We start from the raw sequence: 20,082 nt of genomic DNA, 5'->3' as shown, positions 1-20,082 counted from the left end.
GAAAGGGCCAGAACCACAGTGTTTATATAATTACCCCGTCCTTCGTAGAAAGGGCCAGAATCAGTGTTTATATAATTACCCCGTCCTACGTAGAAAGGGCCAGAACCACAGTGTTTATATAATTACCCCGTCCTTCGTAGAAAGGGCCAGAATCAGTGTTTATATAATTACCCCGTCCTACGTAGAAAGGGCCAGAACCACAGTGTTTATATAATTACCCCGTCCTTCGTAGAAAGGGCCAGAATTACAGTGCTTATATAATTACCCCGTCCTACGTAGAAAGGACCAGAATCAGTGTTTATATAATTACCCCGTCCTTCGTAGAAAGGGCCAGAACCACAGTGTTTATATAATTACCCCGTCCTTCGTAGAAAGGGCCAGAATCACAGTGTTTATATAATTACCCCGTCCTACGTAGAAAGGGCCAGAATTACAGTGTTTATATAATTACCCCGTCCTTCGTAGAAAGGGCAGAATCACAGTGTTTATATAATTACCCCGTCCTACGTAGAAAGGGCCAGAATCACAGTGTTTATATAATTACCCCGTCCTACGTAGAAAGGGCCAGAATCACAGTGTTTATATAATTACCCCGTCCTACGTAGAAAGGGCCAGAATTACAGTGTTTATATAATTACCCCGTCCTACGTAGAAAGGGCCAGAACCACAGTGTTTATATAATTACCCCGTCCTTCGTAGAAAGGGCCAGAATCACAGTGTTTATATAATTACCCCGTCCTACGTAGAAAGGGCCAGAATTACAGTGTTTATATAATTACCCCGTCCTACGTAGAAAGGGCCAGAATCACAGTGTTTATATAATTACCCCGTCCTTCGTAGAAAGGGCCAGAATCACAGTGTTTATATAATTACCCCGTCCTTCGTAGAAAGGGCCAGAACCACAGTGTTTATATAATTACCCCGTCCTTCGTAGAAAGGGCCAGAATTACAGTGTTTATATAATTACCCCGTCCTTCGTAGAAAGGGCCAGAATCACAGTGTTTATATAATTACCCCGTCCTTCGTAGAAAGGGCCAGAACCACAGTGTTTATATAATTACCCCGTCCTACGTAGAAAGGGCCAGAACCACAGTGTTTATATAATTACCCCGTCCTTCGTAGAAAGGGCCAGAACCACAATGTTTATATAATTACCCCGTCCTTCGTAGAAAGGGCCAGAACCACAGTGTTTATATAATTACCCCGTCCTACGTAGAAAGGGCCAGAACCACAGTGTTTATATAATTACCCCGTCCTACGTAGAAAGGGCCAGAATCACAGTGTTTATATAATTACCCCGTCCTACGTAGAAAGGGTCAGAACCACAGTGTTTATATAATTACCCCGTCCTACGTAGAAAGGGCCAGAATCACAGTGTTTATATAATTACCCCGTCCTACGTAGAAAGGGCCAGAACCACAGTGTTTATATAATTACCCCGTCCTACGTAGAAAGGGCCAGAACCACAGTGTTTATATAATTACCCCGTCCTACGTAGAAAGGGCCAGAACCACAGTGTTTATATAATTACCCCGTCCTACGTAGAAAGGGCCAGAATCACAGTGTTTATATAATTACCCCGTCCTACGTAGAAAGGGCCAGAACCACAGTGTTTATATAATTACCCCGTCCTACGTAGAAAGGGCCAGAATCACAGTGTTTATATAATTACCCCGTCCTACGTAGAAAGGGCCAGAATCAGTGTTTATATAATTACCCCGTCCTTCGCAGAAAGGGCCAGAATCACAGTGTTTATATAATTACCCCGTCCTACGTAGAAAGGGCCAGAATCAGTGTTTATATAATTACCCCGTCCTTCGCAGAAAGGGCCAGAATCACAGTGTTTATATAATTACCCCGTCCTACGTAGAAAGGGCCAGAATTACAGTGTTTATATAATTACCCCGTCCTACGTAGAAAGGGCCAGAATCAGTGTTTATATAATTACCCCGTCCTTCGCAGAAAGGGCCAGAATCACAGTGTTTATATAATTACCCCGTCCTTCGCAGAAAGGGCCAGAATCACAGTGTTTATATAATTACCCCGTCCTACGTAGAAAGGGCCAGAATCAGTGTTTATATAATTACCCCGTCCTTCGCAGAAAGGGCCAGAATCACAGTGTTTATATAATTACCCCGTCCTACGTAGAAAGGGCCAGAATTACAGTGTTTATATAATTACCCCGTCCTACGTAGAAAGGGCCAGAATCAGTGTTTATATAATTACCCCGTCCTTCGCAGAAAGGGCCAGAACCACAGTGTTTATATAATTACCCCGTCCTACGTAGAAAGGGCCAGAATCACAGTGTTTATATAATTACCCCGTCCTTCGTAGAAAGGGCCAGAATCACAGTGTTTATATAATTACCCCGTCCTTCGCAGAAAGGGCCAGAATTACAGTGTTTATATAATTACCCCGTCCTTCGTAGAAAGGGCCAGAATCAGTGTTTATATAATTACCCCGTCCTTCGCAGAAAGGGCCAGAATTACAGTGTTTATATAATTACCCCGTCCTTCGTAGAAAGGGCCAGAATCACAGTGTTTATATAATTACCCCGTCCTTCGTAGAAAGGGCCAGAACCACAGTGTTTATATAATTACCCCGTCCTTCGTAGAAAGGGCCAGAACCACAGTGTTTATATAATTACCCCGTCCTTCGTAGAAAGGGCCAGAACCACAGTGTTTATATAATTACCCCGTCCTTCGTAGAAAGGGCCAGAACCACAGTGTTTATATAATTACCCCGTCCTTCGTAGAAAGGGCCAGAACCACAGTGTTTATATAATTACCCCGTCCTACGTAGAAAGGGCCAGAACCACAGTGTTTATATAATTACCCCGTCCTACGTAGAAAGGGCCAGAATCACAGTGTTTATATAATTACCCCGTCCTACGTAGAAAGGGCCAGAACCACAGTGTTTATATAATTACCCCGTCCTACGTAGAAAGGGCCAGAACCACAGTGTTTATATAATTACCCCGTCCTACGTAGAAAGGGCCAGAACCACAGTGTTTATATAATTACCCCGTCCTACGTAGAAAGGGCCAGAATCACAGTGTTTATATAATTACCCCGTCCTACGTAGAAAGGGCCAGAACCACAGTGTTTATATAATTACCCCGTCCTACGTAGAAAGGGCCAGAATCACAGTGTTTATATAATTACCCCGTCCTACGTAGAAAGGGCCAGAATCAGTGTTTATATAATTACCCCGTCCTTCGCAGAAAGGGCCAGAATCACAGTGTTTATATAATTACCCCGTCCTACGTAGAAAGGGCCAGAATCAGTGTTTATATAATTACCCCGTCCTTCGCAGAAAGGGCCAGAATCACAGTGTTTATATAATTACCCCGTCCTACGTAGAAAGGGCCAGAATTACAGTGTTTATATAATTACCCCGTCCTACGTAGAAAGGGCCAGAATCAGTGTTTATATAATTACCCCGTCCTTCGCAGAAAGGGCCAGAACCACAGTGTTTATATAATTACCCCGTCCTACGTAGAAAGGGCCAGAATCACAGTGTTTATATAATTACCCCGTCCTACGTAGAAAGGGCCAGAATCACAGTGTTTATATAATTACCCCGTCCTACGTAGAAAGGGCCAGAACCACAGTGTTTATATAATTACCCCGTCCTTCGTAGAAAGGGCCAGAACCACAGTGTTTATATAATTACCCCGTCCTTCGTAGAAAGGGCCAGAACCACAGTGTTTATATAATTACCCCGTCCTTCGTAGAAAGGGCCAGAACCACAGTGTTTATATAATTACCCCGTCCTTCGTAGACAGGGCCAGAACCACAGTGTTTATATAATTACCCCGTCCTTCGTAGAAAGGGCCAGAACCACAGTGTTTATATAATTACCCCGTCCTTCGTAGAAAGGGCCAGAACCACAGTGTTTATATAATTACCCCGTCCTACGTAGAAAGGGCCAGAACCACAGTGTTTATATAATTACCCCGTCCTACGTAGAAAGGGCCAGAATCACAGTGTTTATATAATTACCCCGTCCTTCGTAGAAAGAGCCAGAATCACAACGGCTATAACACTGCTTACAGAATGTTTAGAATAAGTAGTTGATGCAGAGAAAAAACAGTGGCAGTTAAACAATAACTACATTACAACATAGACCGCGTGAGAAAAACTGTTCCGGTATTGTATGACATTCTATCCGTTTGAGATTGCATAAACAAGCAGTGACAGCAACAACAAAGTCCTTCTAAAAGCAACAGATTAGCTACAGTTGAAGACGGAAGTTTACATACACTTTAGCAAAATACATTTAAACTCAGTTTTTCCCAATTCCTGACATTTAATCCTAGTAAAAATTCCCTGTCTTAGGTCAGTTAGGATCACCACTTTATTTTAGGAATGTGAAATGTCAGAATAATAGTAGAGAGAATTATTCATTTCAGATTTCTTTCTTCACATCCCAGTGGGTCAGAAGTTTACATACACTCAATTTGTATTTGGTAGCATTTACTTTAAATTGTTTAACTTGGGTCAAATGTTTTGGGTAGCCTTCCACAAGCTTCCCACAATAAGTTGGGTGAATGTTGGCCCATTCCTCCTGACAGAGCTGGTGTAACTGAGTCAGGTTTGTAGGCCTCCTTGCTCACACCCGCTTTTTCAGTTCTGCCCACACATTTTCTATAGGATTGAGGTCAGGGCTTTGTGATGGCCACTCCAATACCTTTGTTGTCCTTAAGCCATTTTGCCACAACTTTGGAAGTATGCTTGGTGTCAGTGTCCATTTGGAAGACCCATTTGCGATCAAGCATTAACTTCCTGACTGATGTCTTGAGATGTTGCTTCAAAATATCCACATCCTTTTCCTCCTCATGATGCCATCTATTTTGTGAAGTGCACCAGTCCCTCCTGCAGCAAAGCACCCCCACAACATGATGCTGCCACCCCCGTGCTTCACGGTTGGGATGGTGTTCTTCGGCTTGCGAGCGTCCCCCTTTTTCCTCCAAAAATAATGATGGTCATTATGGCTAAACAGTTCTATTTTTGTTTCATTAGACCAGAGGACATTTCTCCAAAAAGTATGATCTTTGTCCCCATGTGCAGATGCAAACCGTAGTCTGGCTTTTTTATGGCGGTTTTGGAGCAGTGGCTTCTTCCTTGCTGATTGACCTTTCAGGTTATGTCGATATAGGTCTTGTTTTACTGTGAATATAGATACTTTTGTACTTGTTTCCTCCAGCATCTTCACAAGGTCTTTTGCTGTTGTTCTGGGATTGATTTGCACTTTTCACACCAAAGTACGTTCATCTCTAGGAGACAGAACGCGTCTCCTTCCTGAGCGGTATGACGGCTGCGTGGTCCAATAGTGTTTATACTTGCTTACTATTGTTTGTACTGATGAACGTGGTACCTTCAGGCGTTTGGAAATTGCTCCAAAGGATGAACCAGACTTGTGGAGGTCTACAATTCTTTTTCTGAGGTCTTGGCTGATTTCTTTTGATTTTCCCATCATGTCAAGCAAAGAGGCACCGAGTTTGAAGGTAGGACTTGAAATACATTCACAGGTGCACCTCCAATTGACTGAAATTATGTCAATTAGCCTATCAGAAGCTTCTAAAGCCATGACATCATTTTCATGGAATTTCCCAAGCTGTTTAAAACCACAGTCAACTTAGTGTATGTAATCTACTGACCCGCTGGAATTGTGATACAGCGAATTATAAGTGAAATAATCTGTCTGTAAACAATTGTTGGCAAAATGACTTGTGTTATGCACAAAGTAGATGTCCTAACCAACTTGCCAAAACTATAGTTTGTAAACAAGAAATTTGTGGAGTGTTTGAAAAACGAGTTTTAATGACTCCAAACTAAGTGTACGTAAACTTCCTACTTCAACTGTACATGTGAGATGGGTGATGCAATATGTAAATACACCTTCTCTGCCCTCCTTTAGGCCGAGATGTTACTTCAAATGCCAGAATACATATATTCATCTTCTTTCCCCTGCTATAGGCTACAGGAAGTAGGCTACAGGAAGTAGGCTGAAGGAAATAGGCTAGGAGGAAGTACACTGAATGGCCAATGGAAGTATATGTAGTGTCCATACGGTGTAGGTGGGAATTGGAGATCAGTCATGGCAGTGGAGAGGGGCTGCACTGGGGAGGGAGGGAGGGAGGGAGGGAGAGAGGGAGAGAGGGAGAGAGGGAGAGAGGGAGGGAGAGAGGGAGAGAGGGAGAGAGGGAGAGAGGGAGAGAGGGAGGGAGAGAGGGAGAGAGGGAAGGAGGGAGGGAGGGAGGGAGGGCAGTGGGAGAGGGAGATTGTCACACGCCACGTCTTTGAAGATGGCCTGCCTACCCAGTAATTAGGGCACAGAAGACACGACACACACACACACACACACACACACACACACACACACACACACACACACACACACACACACACACACACACACACACACACACACACACACACACACACACACACAAACACACACACATCCGCCAGCATGAAATTCACTGTGACACCCATGCCCCCGTCACGACCACCGCAGAGAGAAGAGAGAATAAGAGAATAAAGGAGAGGAGCGAGAGGGGAAGGAGGGAGAGATGGAGAGATGGAGGATCAGGGAGGAGGGAGGGAGGGAGGGAGGGAGGGAGGGAGGGAGGGAGGGAGGGAGGGAGGGAGGGAGGGAGGGAGAAGGATGATCTCTGAGAGCAGCTCTCTTATGAGGAGCATCCATCAGGAGGTGACACCCGTAGAAATAAACCCACTTTCCCATATTCAATCACACACACACACACACACACACACACACACACACACACACACACACACACACACAGTTTCATAGGATAAGATAAGAGCCTATAATAAGATAATAGTCAAGAATAAAATAATAGTCAAGAATAAGATAAGAGGCTAGAATAAGATAAGAATCTAGAATTAGAGTGTAGAATAAGATAAGATCCGATAATAAGATAAGAGTCTAGAATAAGAGTCTAGAATAAGATAACGGTTTATAGATAAGAGTCTAGAATAAGATACGAGTTTATAGATAAGAGTCTAGAATACGATAAGGGTTTATAGATAAGGGTCTAGAATAACATAAGATTATAGAATAAGATTAGAGTCTAGAATGGGATAAGAGTGTAGAATAAAATAAGAGTCTAGCATAAAATAAGAGTCTAGCATAAGATTATGGTCTAGAATAAGATTACAGCCTAGCATAAGATAAGAGTCTAGCATAAGATAAGAGTCTAGCATAAGATAAGAGTCTAGCATAAGATTATAGCCTAGCATAAGATAAGCGTCTCTAGCATAAGATACAAGGGTAGAATAAGATAAGAGTGTAGAATAAGATAAGAGTGTAGCACAAGATAAGAGTCAATCATAAGATAAGAGTCAATCATAAGATAAGAGTCAATAATAAGATAAGAGTCTAGAATAAGATAAGAGTGTAGAATTAGATAAGTGTAGCATGAGATAAGAGTCAAAAATAAGATAAATAAGATGAGATGAGATGAGTCTAGAATAAGATAAATGTCTAGAATAAGAGTCTAGAGAAGATAAGAGTATAGAATAAGATAAAAGTCTATAATGAGATATGATTCTACAATAAGATATGATTCTAGAATAACATAAGAGTCTTGAAGAAGCTAAGAGTCTAGCATAAGATAAGAGTCTAGAATAAGATAAGAGTCTAGAATAAGATAAGAGTCTAGAATAAGATAAGAGTGTGGAACAAGATAAGAGTGGAGAATAAGGTAAGAGTGGATAATAAGATAAGAGTGTAGAATAAGATAAGAGTCTAGAACAAGATAAGAGTGTAGAATAAGATAAGAGTGGAGAATAAGGTAAGAGTGTAGAATAAGATAAGACTCTAGCATAAGATTAGAGTCTAGCATAAGATTAGAGTATAGAATGAGATAAGAGTGTAGAACAAGATAAGAGTGTGGAATAACATAAGAGTCCAGCATAAGATAAGAGTCTAGAATAAGATTATAGTCTAGCATAAGATTATAGTCTAGAATAAGATTATAGTCTATCATAAGATAAGAGTCATTAATAAGATAAGAGTCAATAATAAGATAAAGTCTAGAACAAGATACAAGTCTAGAATAATAATCTAGAGGAGATACGAGTCTTGAATAAGCTAAGAGTCTAGCAAAAGATAAGAGTCTAGATTAAGATAAAAGTGTGGAATAAGATGAGAGTGTAGAATAAGATAGAGTCTAGCATACGATTATAGTCTAAGAGTCCCTAAGAGTGTAGAATAGAATGAGAGACTCTTATCTAGAATAATAGTCTAGAATAAGAGTCTAGAATAAGATAAGAGTGTAGAATAAGATAAGAGTCAATAATAAGAGTCTAGAATAAGAGTCTAGAATAAGAGTCTAGAATAAGAGTCAATAATAAGATAAGAGTCTAGAATAAGAGTCTAGAATAAGAGTCTAGAATAAGAGTATAGAATGTGATAAGAGTGTAGAATAAGATCAGAGTCAAGCATAAGAATCCCCAAAAAGATAGGAGTCTATAATAAGATCAGATTCTAGAATAAAAGAAGAGTCTAGCATAAGATAAGAGTCTTGAATAAGATAGATTCTAGCATAAAATACAAGTGTAGAATAAAATAAGTGTAGCATAAGATAAGAGTCAATAATAAGATAAGAGTCTAGAATAAGAGTCTAGAATAAGAGTCTAGAATAAGAGTCTAGAATAAGATAAGAGTCAATAAGATAAGAGTCTAGAATAAGAGTCTAGGATAAGATAAGAGTCAATAATAAGATAAGAGTCTAGAATAGGAGTCTAGAATAAGAGTCTAGAATAAGAGTCTAGAATAAGATAAGAGTCAATAAGATAAGAGTCTAGAATAAGAGTCTAGGATAAGATAAGAGTCAATAATAAGATAAGAGTCTAGAATAGGAGTCTAGAATAAGAGTCTAGAATAAGAGTCTAGAATAAGAGTCTAGAATAAGATAAGAGTCAATAAGATAAGAGTCTAGAATAAGAGTCTAGGATAAGAGTCTAGGATAAGAGTCTAGAATAAGAGTCAATAATAAGATAAGAGTCTAGAATAAGAGAATAAGAGTCTAGAATAAGAGTCTAGAATAAGAGTCTAGAATAAGATAAGAGTCAAGCATAAGAATCTCCAAAAAGATAGGAGTCTATAATAAGATAAGATTCTAGAATAAAATAAGTCTAGCATAAGATAAGAGTCTTTAATAAAATAGATTCTAGCATAAGATTAGAGTCTAGCATAAAATACAAGTCTAGAATAAGATAAGTGTAGCATAAGAGAAGAGTCAATAATAAGATAGAGTCTAGAATAAAAGTCTAGAATAAGAGTCAATAATACGATAAGAGTCTAGAATAAGAGTCAATAATAAGATAAGAGTCTAGAATAAGAGTCTAGAATAAGATAAGAGTCAAGCATAAGAATCTCCAAAAAGATAGGAGTCTATAATAAGAAACTGTATAGAATAAGATAAGAGTGGAGAATAAGATAAGAGTGGAGAATAAGATAAGATTATAAGAACGTGCCTAAGGTCCTCCCGATCTGTGCAAGCCTAACCTTTACCGTGTGGCATTAATCCTTAACAGTGAAAACAGGGGGTTTTCACCTCACAGTTTACAATGACATCTCTCCCCATAGGAATACCTTGACATCTCTCCCCATAGGAATACATTGACATCTCTCCCCATAGGAATACAATGACATCTCTCCCCATAGGAATACATTGACATCTCTCCCCATAGGAATACATTGACATCTCTCCCCATAGGAATACCTTGACATCTCTCCCCATAGGAATACATTGACATCTCTCCCCATAGGAATACAATGACATCTCTCTCCATAGGAATACATTGACATCTCTCCCCATAGGAATACGTTGACATCTCTCCCCATAGGAATACATTGACATCTCTCCCCATAGGAATACAATGACATCTCTCCCCATAGGAATACGTTGACATCTCTCCCCATAGGAATACATTGACATCTCTCCCCATAGGAATACATTGACATCTCTCCCCATAGGAATACGTTGACATCTCTCCCCATAGGAATACAATGACATCTCTCCCCATAGGAATACATTGACATCTCTCCCCATAGGAATACATTGACATCTCTCCCCATAGGAATACATTGACATCTCTCCCCATAGGAATACATTGACATCTCTCCATAGGAATACATTGACATCTCTCCCCATAGGAATACAATGACATCTCTCCCCTAACTTCAACCTGAAGCCTATGTGGGTTATGAATGCCATATCAAATTGTCTTCGATGACAATCCATCAGGCCACTATGAGGACTACCTGAGTTTATTTTAAGCTTCCTGGAGCAACAGTAAATGGTTAAAATCGCCCTAAAAATGTGTGACATACCCAACCTGCAGTTTGTGAAAAACACTGCATTCAACCCTCTGCATATCAGTCAGTTCTTAACGTAAAGACTTAGAACTCAGGTTTCTGTAAAAGCCTACGCCCAAGGAGGATATGTGTTTTCTTTCAGCTTCCTGTGCCAACCGGAAGTGCCTTAAGCTCGGGGCCCTGGGTCTGAACCCCGCCCTGTGCAATGGGGTCCTGGACTTTCTGACGGGCCTCCCCCCCAGGTGGTGAAGGTAGGAAAAAACATCTCCACTTCGCTGACCCTCAACACTGGGGCCCCGCAAGGGTGCGTGCTCAGCCCCGTCCTGTACTCCCTGTTCACCCATTACTGCGTGGCCATGCACGGCTCGAACTCAATCATCAAGTCTGCAGACGAAACAACAGTATTGCACCAACAACAACGAGACGGCCTAAAGGGAAGGTGGTGAGGGTACTCGGAGTGTGGTGTCAGGAAAACAACCATTCACTTCATGTCAACAAAACAAAAGAGATGATCGTGGACTTCAGGAAACAGCAGAGGGAGCAGCCCCCTATCCACATCAACAGGACAGCAGTGGAGAAGGTGGAAAGTTTTAAGTTCCTCGGCGTACACATCCGAGACAAACTGAATTGGTCCACCCACACAGACAGTGTGGTGAAGTAGGCGCAACAGCGCCTCTTCAACCTCAGGAGGCTGAAGAAATTTGGCTTGTCACCCAAAACCCTGACAAAATTTTACAGATGCACAATCGAGAGCATCCTGACGGGCTGCATCACCGCCTGGTACGGCAACTGCACCACCCTCAACTGCAAGGCTCTCGAGAAGGTGGTGCCGTCTACACAATGCATCACCGGAGGCAAACTACCTGCCCTCGAGGACACCTACACCACCCGATGTCACAGGAAGGCCATAATGATCATCAAGGACAACAACCACCCAAGCCACTGCCTGTTCACCCCGCTATCATCCAGAAGGCGAGGTCAGTACAGGTGCATCAAAGCTGGAACCGAGAGACTGAAAAACAGCTTCTATCTCAAGGACATCAGACTTCTAAACCGCCATCACTAACTCAGAGAGGCTGCTGCCTACATTGAGACCCAAACACTGGCCACTTTAATAAATGGATCAATAGTCTCTTTAATAATAATGCCACTTTAATAATGTTTACATATCTTACATTACTCATCTCATATGTATACACTGTATTTTATACTATTGCATCTTGCCTATGCCGCTCTGTCATCGCTCATCCATATATTTACATGTACATACTCTCATTCACCCCTTTAGATTTGTGTGTATTAGGTAGTTGTTGGGGAATTGTTAGATTATTTGTTAGATATTACTGCACGGTCGGAACTAGAAGCACAAGCATTTTGCTACACTCGCATTAACATCTGCTAACAAAGTGTATGTGACCAATAAAATTCGATTTGATTGGATTATATTTGACACAAACACACACACAGGGTCACACACACACAAACACAGACACACACAGACACACACACACACAGTCACACAAACAAAGTCACACACACACAGTTACAAACAGTCACACACAGTCACACACACATTCACACACATTCACACACACAGTCACACATACACAGTCAAACACACAGTCACACACAATCACACACACGTTCACACACACAGTCACAAACAGTCACACACAATCACACACGTTCACACACACAGTCACACACACAGTCACACACACAATCACACACACAGTCACACATAGTCACACACACACACACACACACACACACACACACACACACACACACACACACACACACACACACACACACACACACACACAGCCACACAAACACACAGCCACACAAACACACATACACACACACAGTCACATACACACAGTCACACACACATCACCCAGACAAGAGTCTGGAAACACAGACAAGAGTCTGGAAACACAGACAAGAGTCTGGAAACACAGAAACGAGTCTGGAAACACAGACACAAGTCTGGAAACACAGACAAGAGCCTGGAAACACAGTCAAGAGCCTGGAAACACAGACAGAGTCTGGAAACACAGACAAGAGTCTGGAAACACAGACAAGAGTCTGGAAACACATACAAGAGTCTGGAAACACAGACAAGAGTCTGGAAACACAGACAAGAGTCTGGAAACACAGACACAAGTCTGGAAACACAGACAAGAGTCTGGAAACACATACAAGAGCCTGGAAACACAGACAAGAGTCTGGAAACACAGACAAGAGTCTGGAAACACAGACAGAGTCTGGAAACACAGACAAGAGTCTGGAAACACAGACAAGAGTCTGGAAACACAGACAAGAGTCTGGAAACACAGACAAGAGTCTGGAAACACAGACAGAGTCTGGAAACACAGACAAGAGTCTGGAAACACAGACAAGAGCCTGGAAACACAGACAAGAGTCTGGAAACACAGACAAGAGTCTGGAAACACATACAAGAGTCTGGAAACACAGACAAGAGTCTGGAAACACAGACAAGAGTCTGGAAACACAGACAAGAGTCTGGAAACACATACAAGAGCCTGGAAACACATACAAGAGCCTGGAAACACAGACAGAGTCTGGAAACACAGACAAGAGTCTGGAAACACAGACAAGAGTCTGGAAACACAGACACAAGTCTGGAAACACAGACAAGAGTCTGGAAACACAGACAAGAGTCTGGAACCACAGACAAGAGTCTGGAACCACAGACACAAGTCTGGAAACACAGACATATAAAACAGTCTCTGGCTTTCCATTGAAATCCATAGTAGTATTATCAGGAGAGAGAGCTAATTTGTTCCCTGTTTTCTTCTAATTAATGATAAATATGAAAGAATATGTTCCTGCTCAAATCACCTTTTAACTTAATTAGATATTTAATGAGGTAACGCTGTGATGAGGTAAAGTTCACACACACAAACACATATATTTAGAAACACACACACACACACACACACACACACACACACACACACACACACACACACACACACACACACACACACACACACACACACACACACACACACACACACACACACACACACACACACACAGGGAAAAAAGGCTAAAACACCAACGAACAAGAGACCTGTGTAGCCTAGCAACAGCACACAGCCTGGCTTCATGGCCAAGAAAGAGGGCTGATCACTGGGGGAAAGTTTAGCCAAGTCTACATGTAAATTGAGGAGAGAGAGGGGTCTGGTCGCTGAGGGAAAGTTTGGCCAAGCCTACATGTAAATTGAGGAGAGAGAGGGGTCTGGTCGCTGAGGGAAAGTTTGGCCAAGCCTACATGTAAATTGAGGAGAGAGAGGGGTCTGGTCGCTGAGGGAAAGTTTAGCCAAGTCTACATGTAAATTGAGGAGAGAGAGGGCTGATCACTGGGGGAATGTTTAGCCAAGTCTACATGTAAATTGAGGAGAGAGAGGGCTGATCACTGGGGGAATGTTTAGCCAAGTCTACATGTAAATTGAGGAGAGAGAGGGCTGATCACTGGGGGAATGTTTAGCCAAGTCTACATGTAAATTGAGGAGAGAGAGGGCTGATCACTGGGGGAATGTTTAGCCAAGTCTACATGTAAATTGAGGAGAGAGAGGGCTGATCACTGGGGGAATGTTTAGCCAAGTCTACATGTAAATTGAGGAGAGAGAGGGCTGATCACTGGGGGAATGTTTAGCCAAGTCTACATGTAAATTGAGGAGAGAGAGGGCTGATCACTGGGGGAATGTTTAGCCAAGTCTACATGTAAATTGAGGAGAGAGAGGGCTGATCACTGGGGGAATGTTTAGCCAAGTCTACATGTAAATTGAGGAGAGAGAGGGCTGATCACTGGGGGAATGTTTAGCCAAGTCTACATGTAAATTGAGGAGAGAGAGGGGTCTGGTCGCTGAGGGAAAGTTTGGCCGAGCCTACATGTAAATTGAGGAGAGAGAGGGCTGATTACTGGGGGAAAGTTTGGCCAAGTCTACATGTAAATTGAGGAGAGAGAGGGCTTGATCGCTTGGGGAAAGTTTGTTAATAAAATCTTCCACGTGCAAGGGTGATACACACACAATTCGACACGTGAAGCATCAGACACTCACAAAACCACAGAGACACACAAATACACACACACACACACACACACACACACACACACACACACACACACACACACACACACACACACACACACACTCATTTAACATTCATAGACCCCCTTCCAAAAGTCCCTCTTCCAAACTCTCTCCATAAATTTGCAACAGCCCATCGATCATGCTGCTAAACAGAACTATTTGGCTGGCTTTTGTCTCAGCACCTGCTCTAGTCTGGCAGGGTCCAGTGGGGACGAGGAGGGGGAGAGGATGCATTTTCAATTGTCTATTTATTTCACTGTTTTTTAGGCACTGTGATGCTGTACGGTGGCAACCAGACAGCTCCAGCGAGCTAAGACACGCCAGACCAGACCAGCCAGCCCCCCGAACTCAATAAAAACACATTCACTTAATTGCCCTCTAATAAAGGGAAAATCAAATCCAACTGATTTGATTGCAGAGATGGGGGCATAAATCAATGCTAAACAAAACGAGGAGAGCAGAAAATAAGTCTGATTCTGAGCGCGGCGGGAGAAACCCAAGAAAAGTAAACTACAAAAACTGTCAGAAAGGGTCAGATAGGTATAGAGGTGGAACCTGAACCAGCTGCTGTATGAGGTGCTGTTGTATGAGGGGTTGCAGTATGAGGGGCTACAGTATGAGGGGCTACTGTATGAGGGGCTACAGTATGAGGGGCTACAGTATGAGGGGCTACAGTATGAGGGGCTACAGTATGAGGGGATGCTGTATGAGGGGTTGCAGTATGAGGGGCTACAGTATGAGGGGCTACTGTATGAGGGGCTACAGTATGAGGGGCTGCAGTATGAGGGGCTACAGTATGAGGGGCTACTGTATGAGGGGCTACAGTATGAGGGGCTACAGTATGAGGGGCTGCAGTATGAGGGGATGCTGTATGAGGGGCAACAGTATGAGGGGCTGCAGTATGAGGGGCTACTGTATGAGGGGCTACAGTATGAGGGGCTGCAGTATGAGGGGCTACTGTATGAGGGGCTACAGTATGAGGGGCTACAGTATGAGGGGCTGCAGTATGAGGGGCTACTGTATGAGGGGCTACAGTATGAGGGGCTGCAGTATGAGGGGCTACAGTATGAGGGGCTACTGTATGAGGGGCTACAGTATGAGGGGCTACAGTATGAGGGGCTGCAGTATGAGGGGATGCTGTATGAGGGGCAACAGTATGAGGGTATGCTGTATCACTGGCTGCTGTATGAGGGGATGCAGTATGAGGGGATGCTGTATCAGGGGCTGCAGTATGAGAGGCTGCTGTATGAGAGGCTGCTGTATGAGGGGCTGCTGTATGAGGGGCTGCTGTATGAGGGGATGCTGTATGAGGGGCTGCAGTATGAGGGGCTGCAGTATGAGGGGCTGCAGTATGAGGGGCTGCAGTATGAGGGGCTACAGTATGAGGGGCTGCAGTATGAGGGGCTACAGTATGAAGGGCTGCTGTATGAGGGGCTGCAGTATGAGGGGCTGCAGTATGAGGGGATACAGTCTGAGGGACTGCAGTATGAGAGGCTGCAGTATGTGGGGCTGCAGTATGAGGGGCTGCAGTATGAGAGGCTGCAGTATGCTGGGGCTGCAGTATGAGGGGCTGCAGTATGAGGGGCTGCAGTATTTTGCAGTATGAGGGGCTGCAGTATGAGGGGCTACAGCATGAGGGGCTACAGCATGAGGGGCTGCAGTATGAGGGGCTGCAGTATGAGGGGCTGCAGTATGAGGGGCTGCAGTATGAGGGGATACAGTATGAGGGGCTGCAGCATGAGGGGCTGCTGTATGAGGGGCTGCAGTATGAGAGGCTGGAGTATGAGGGGATACAGTATGAGGGGCTGCAGTATGAGGGGCTGCAGTATGAGGGGCTGCAGCATGAGGGGATACAGCATGAGGGGCTGCAGTATGAGGGGCTACAGTATGAGGGGCTGCAGTATGAGGGGCTGCAGTATGAGGGGATACAGCATGAGGGGCTGCAGCATGAGGGGCTGCAGTATGAGGGGCTACAGTATGAGGGGCTGCAGTATGAGGGGCTGCAGTATGAGGGGCTACAGTATGAGGGGCTGCAGTATGAGGGGATGAGGGGTGGGTGGGGTGGGTGGAGGAGGGGATGAGGGGTGGGTAGGGTGAGTGGAGGAGGGGAGGAGGAGGAGATGAGGGGTGGGTGGGGTGAGTGGAGGAGGGGATGAGGGATGGGTAGGGTGAGTAGAGGAGGGGATGAGGGGTGGGTAGGGTGAGTGGAGAAGGGGAGGAGGAGGGGATGAGGGGTGGGTGGGGTGAGTGGCGGAGGAGATGAGGGGTGGGTAGGGTGAGTGGAGGAGGGGATGAGGGGTGGGTAGGGTGAGTGGAGGAGGGGATGAGGGGTGGGTAGGGTGAGTGGAGGAGGGGAGGAGGAGGGGATGAGGGGTGGGTGGGGTGAGTGGAGGAGGGGATGAGGGGTGGGTAGGGTGAGTGGAGGAGGAGATGAGGGGTGGGTAGGGTGAGTGGAGGAGGGGAGGAGGAGGGGATGAGGGGTGGGTAGGGTGAGTGGAGGAGGGGGATGAGGAGGAGATGAGGGGTGGGTGGGATGAGTGGAGGAGGGGATGAGGGGTGGGTAGGGTGAGTGGAGGAGGGGAGGAGGAGGAGATGAGGGGTGGGTGGGGTGAGTGGAGGAGGGGATGAGGGGTGGGTAGGGTGAGTGGAGGAGGGGAGGAGGAGGAGATGAGGGGTGGGTAGGGTGAGTGGAGGAGGGGAGGAGGAGGAGATGAGGGGTGGGTAGGGTGAGGGACAGGTAGAAGAGATGAATCCCCTTTACAGTAACAAATCTAACCTAAACTGTGGTCTCCATAAAGTCTATTGGGTGAAGCCTACAACCTGTGTAACTAGGGGTACAGACTCATCATTCTACAGAGCTACATAGAAAATCCCTTGTTTGTTTCCTCCATTTATCTTATTCCTGTGCTGACTAGTCTGTTCACCTGGGGTGGGCAGGTGAAGCCAGGCCGGTGAGCATTCTGAGTGCGGAACCCAGCATAACGTTGAGATCCCCATTGGTTGGTCGGTGGGATGTCCTGGAGGGAAGGGGGAGGGGCCTGCTGGCGGGGGATGGCCTTGCTCTCTTGAGGCAGGTCTGTGATTGGACAGGAGAGACACAAGGGGAGAGAAGATGATAAGAACATTGCCAAAGAAACTTCAGAGACATGAAAAACCAGAGCTATGCATTTAGAAATAAATACATTAATAGACACGGGGCTCTGGTTTCAACCAGGACAATAAGAAATGAAAGAAGGAGAAGGAGAAGGAGAAGAACAAAGAGAAGAAGGAGAAGAAGGTGATGATGAGGAATGATGAGGAAGATGATGAGGGATGATGAGGAAGATGAAGATAATGTTGGCCCTGGTCTTACCATTGGCGGCAGTGCTGGTGGCAAAAGCCGCGGCAATGTCGGCAATGGTGGGGGCTGCAGGGACAACGGGGGGTGTCGTCTGCCTCCTCTCTGGACCCTCCTGGGGCCTGCGGAGGGGCCTGGCTTTCTGGAGAAGGGGGGCAGCTGCTCTCCTCACGCTCTCGTTCGCACTGCCAACCCACGCGCTGGCACCATCTGTACCTGAGAGAGAGAGAGAGAGAGACAGAGACAGAGAGAGAGAGAAGAGAGAGAGAGAGAGAGAAGAGAGAGAGACAGAGACAGAGACAGAGACAGAGACACAGAGAGAGAGAGAGACAGACACAGAGAGAGAGAGAGAGAGAGAGAGAGAGAAAGAGAAAGAGAGAGAGAAAGAGAGACAGAGAGAGAGAGAGAGAGAGAGAGAGAAAGAGAGAGAGAGAGAGACAGAGAGAGAGAGAGAGAGAGAGAGAGAGAGAGAGAGAGAGAGAGAGAGACAGAGAGAGAGAGAGAGTGAAAGAGTGAAATCACAGCTTTGCTACTGAATTGATATTGCTGATATTGCTGAGAAATAGTTAAATCAGAGTCCACAGGCTGGATCTAAAAAGACATCCTAATTTCACACGATTAACCTGCATACACAGAGCTAACCATGTGAGTGGGCAGACAAAGCATCCTCCTCTTCCCACTCATACTGTACTCTGCTCTGAAGCCAACAGCAAAAACACAACTTTCTCACACCTGCAACAAAGTCCCAAAGAGAGTCACCTGAACATAACACCCGACTGGGCACAGACGTCGATTCAACATGTATTCCATGTTGGGGCAACGTAATTGAATTGAAATGACGTTGGAAACAACTAGCGTGGGACAGACGTGTGGAAGGAGGAGAAAGAGCTTTTGAAAACCTAAATAGGGACTAGGGGAAAAAGAGGGGCTATACCTCGTCGGTTGAACAACTGAACGCCTTCAACTGAGAAATGTGTCCTCCTCATTTAACCCAAACCCCCTCTGAATAGATGTTGGAAAGTGTTTTTTTCGAGGGGCATTTCATCAGCTTAACTCACACTGAAGCCTTCCACCCCCCCCCCTTTCAACCCCTCCCCTTTCCACCCCCACCCTTTCCACCCCCCCCCCTTTCCACCCCCCCACCACCCCCCCCCCACCACCATTTCCACCCCCCCCCCCCTTTCCACCCCCTGGTCAACAGTAGTGCACGGGGAACACCCCCCCCCCCCCCCCCCATTCCCCCTATGAGGGGTGTACTGGTCAACAGTAGTGCACTGGGAACACCCCCCCCCCCCCCTTTCCACCCCCTGGTCAACAGTAGTGCACTGGGAACACCCCCCCCCCCCCCTTTCCACCCCCTGGTCAACAGTAGTGCACTGGGAACACCCCCCCCCCCCCCCTTTCCACCCCCTGGTCAACAGTAGTGCACTGGGAACACCCCCCCCCCCCCTTTCCACCCCCTGGTCAACAGTAGTGCACTGGGAACACCCCCCCCCCCCTTTCCACCCCCTGGTCAACAGTAGTGCACTGGGAACACCCCCCCCCCCCCCCTTTCCACCCCCTGGTCAACAGTAGTGCACTGGGACACACCCCCCCCCCCCCTTTCCACCCCCTGGTCAACAGTAGTGCACTGGGAACACCCCCCCCCCCCCCCCTTTCCACCCCCTGGTCAACAGTAGTGCACTGGGAACACCCCCCCCCCCCCTTTCCACCCCCTGGTCAACAGTAGTGCACTGGGAACACCCCCCCCCCCCCCTTTCCACCCCCTGGTCAACAGTAGTGCACTGGGACACCCCCCCCCCCCCCCCTTTCCACCCCCTGGTCAACAGTAGTGCACTGGGAACACCCCCCCCCCCCCCCTTTCCACCCCCTGGTCAACAGTAGTGCACTGGGAACACCCCCCCCCCCCCCTTTCCACCCCCTGGTCAACAGTAGTGCACTGGGAACACCCCCCCCCCCCCTTTCCACCCCCTGGTCAACAGTAGTGCACTGGGAACACCCCCCCCCCCCCTTTCCACCCCCTGGTCAACAGTAGTGCACTGGGAACACCCCCCCCCCCCCCCTTCCACCCCCTGGTCAACAGTAGTGCACTGGGAACACCCCCCCCCCCCCCTTTCCACCCCCTGGTCGACAGTAGTGCACTGGGAACACCCCCCCCCCCCCCCTTTCCACCCCCTGGTCAACAGTAGTGCACTGGGAACACCCCCCCCCCCCTTTCCACCCCCCTGGTCAACAGTAGTGCACTGGGAACACCCCCCCCCC

The 20,082-nt window shown here is 45.9% G+C and overlaps 1 protein-coding gene across 1 annotated transcript in view; it reads right to left on the bottom strand.

Moving 5' to 3' along the window:
- LOC129820356 (basic proline-rich protein-like) overlaps positions 1 to 13,496 on the bottom strand; it is a 42,449-nt gene extending 28,953 nt beyond the window's left edge. Inside the window, exons 1-7 of the mRNA XM_055877422.1 lie at positions 13,460 to 13,496; positions 12,920 to 12,984; positions 12,820 to 12,825; positions 12,661 to 12,666; positions 12,562 to 12,567; positions 12,462 to 12,467; positions 12,257 to 12,328 (exon numbers count right to left, since the gene is read on the bottom strand). Coding sequence (XP_055733397.1) covers positions 12,257 to 12,328; positions 12,462 to 12,467; positions 12,562 to 12,567; positions 12,661 to 12,666; positions 12,820 to 12,825; positions 12,920 to 12,984; positions 13,460 to 13,496 — 198 coding nt within the window. The remainder of the gene's footprint in view (positions 1 to 12,256; positions 12,329 to 12,461; positions 12,468 to 12,561; positions 12,568 to 12,660; positions 12,667 to 12,819; positions 12,826 to 12,919; positions 12,985 to 13,459) is intronic.
- Positions 13,497 to 20,082: the final 6,586 nt, after the last annotated feature.

Source organism: Salvelinus fontinalis, chromosome 22 (genome assembly GCF_029448725.1).
Source record: "Salvelinus fontinalis isolate EN_2023a chromosome 22, ASM2944872v1, whole genome shotgun sequence".
Lineage (NCBI taxonomy): Eukaryota > Metazoa > Chordata > Actinopteri > Salmoniformes > Salmonidae > Salvelinus > Salvelinus fontinalis.
Note: the sequence above shows the minus strand (reverse complement) of the source record. Positions and strands in the feature narration are given on the sequence as shown.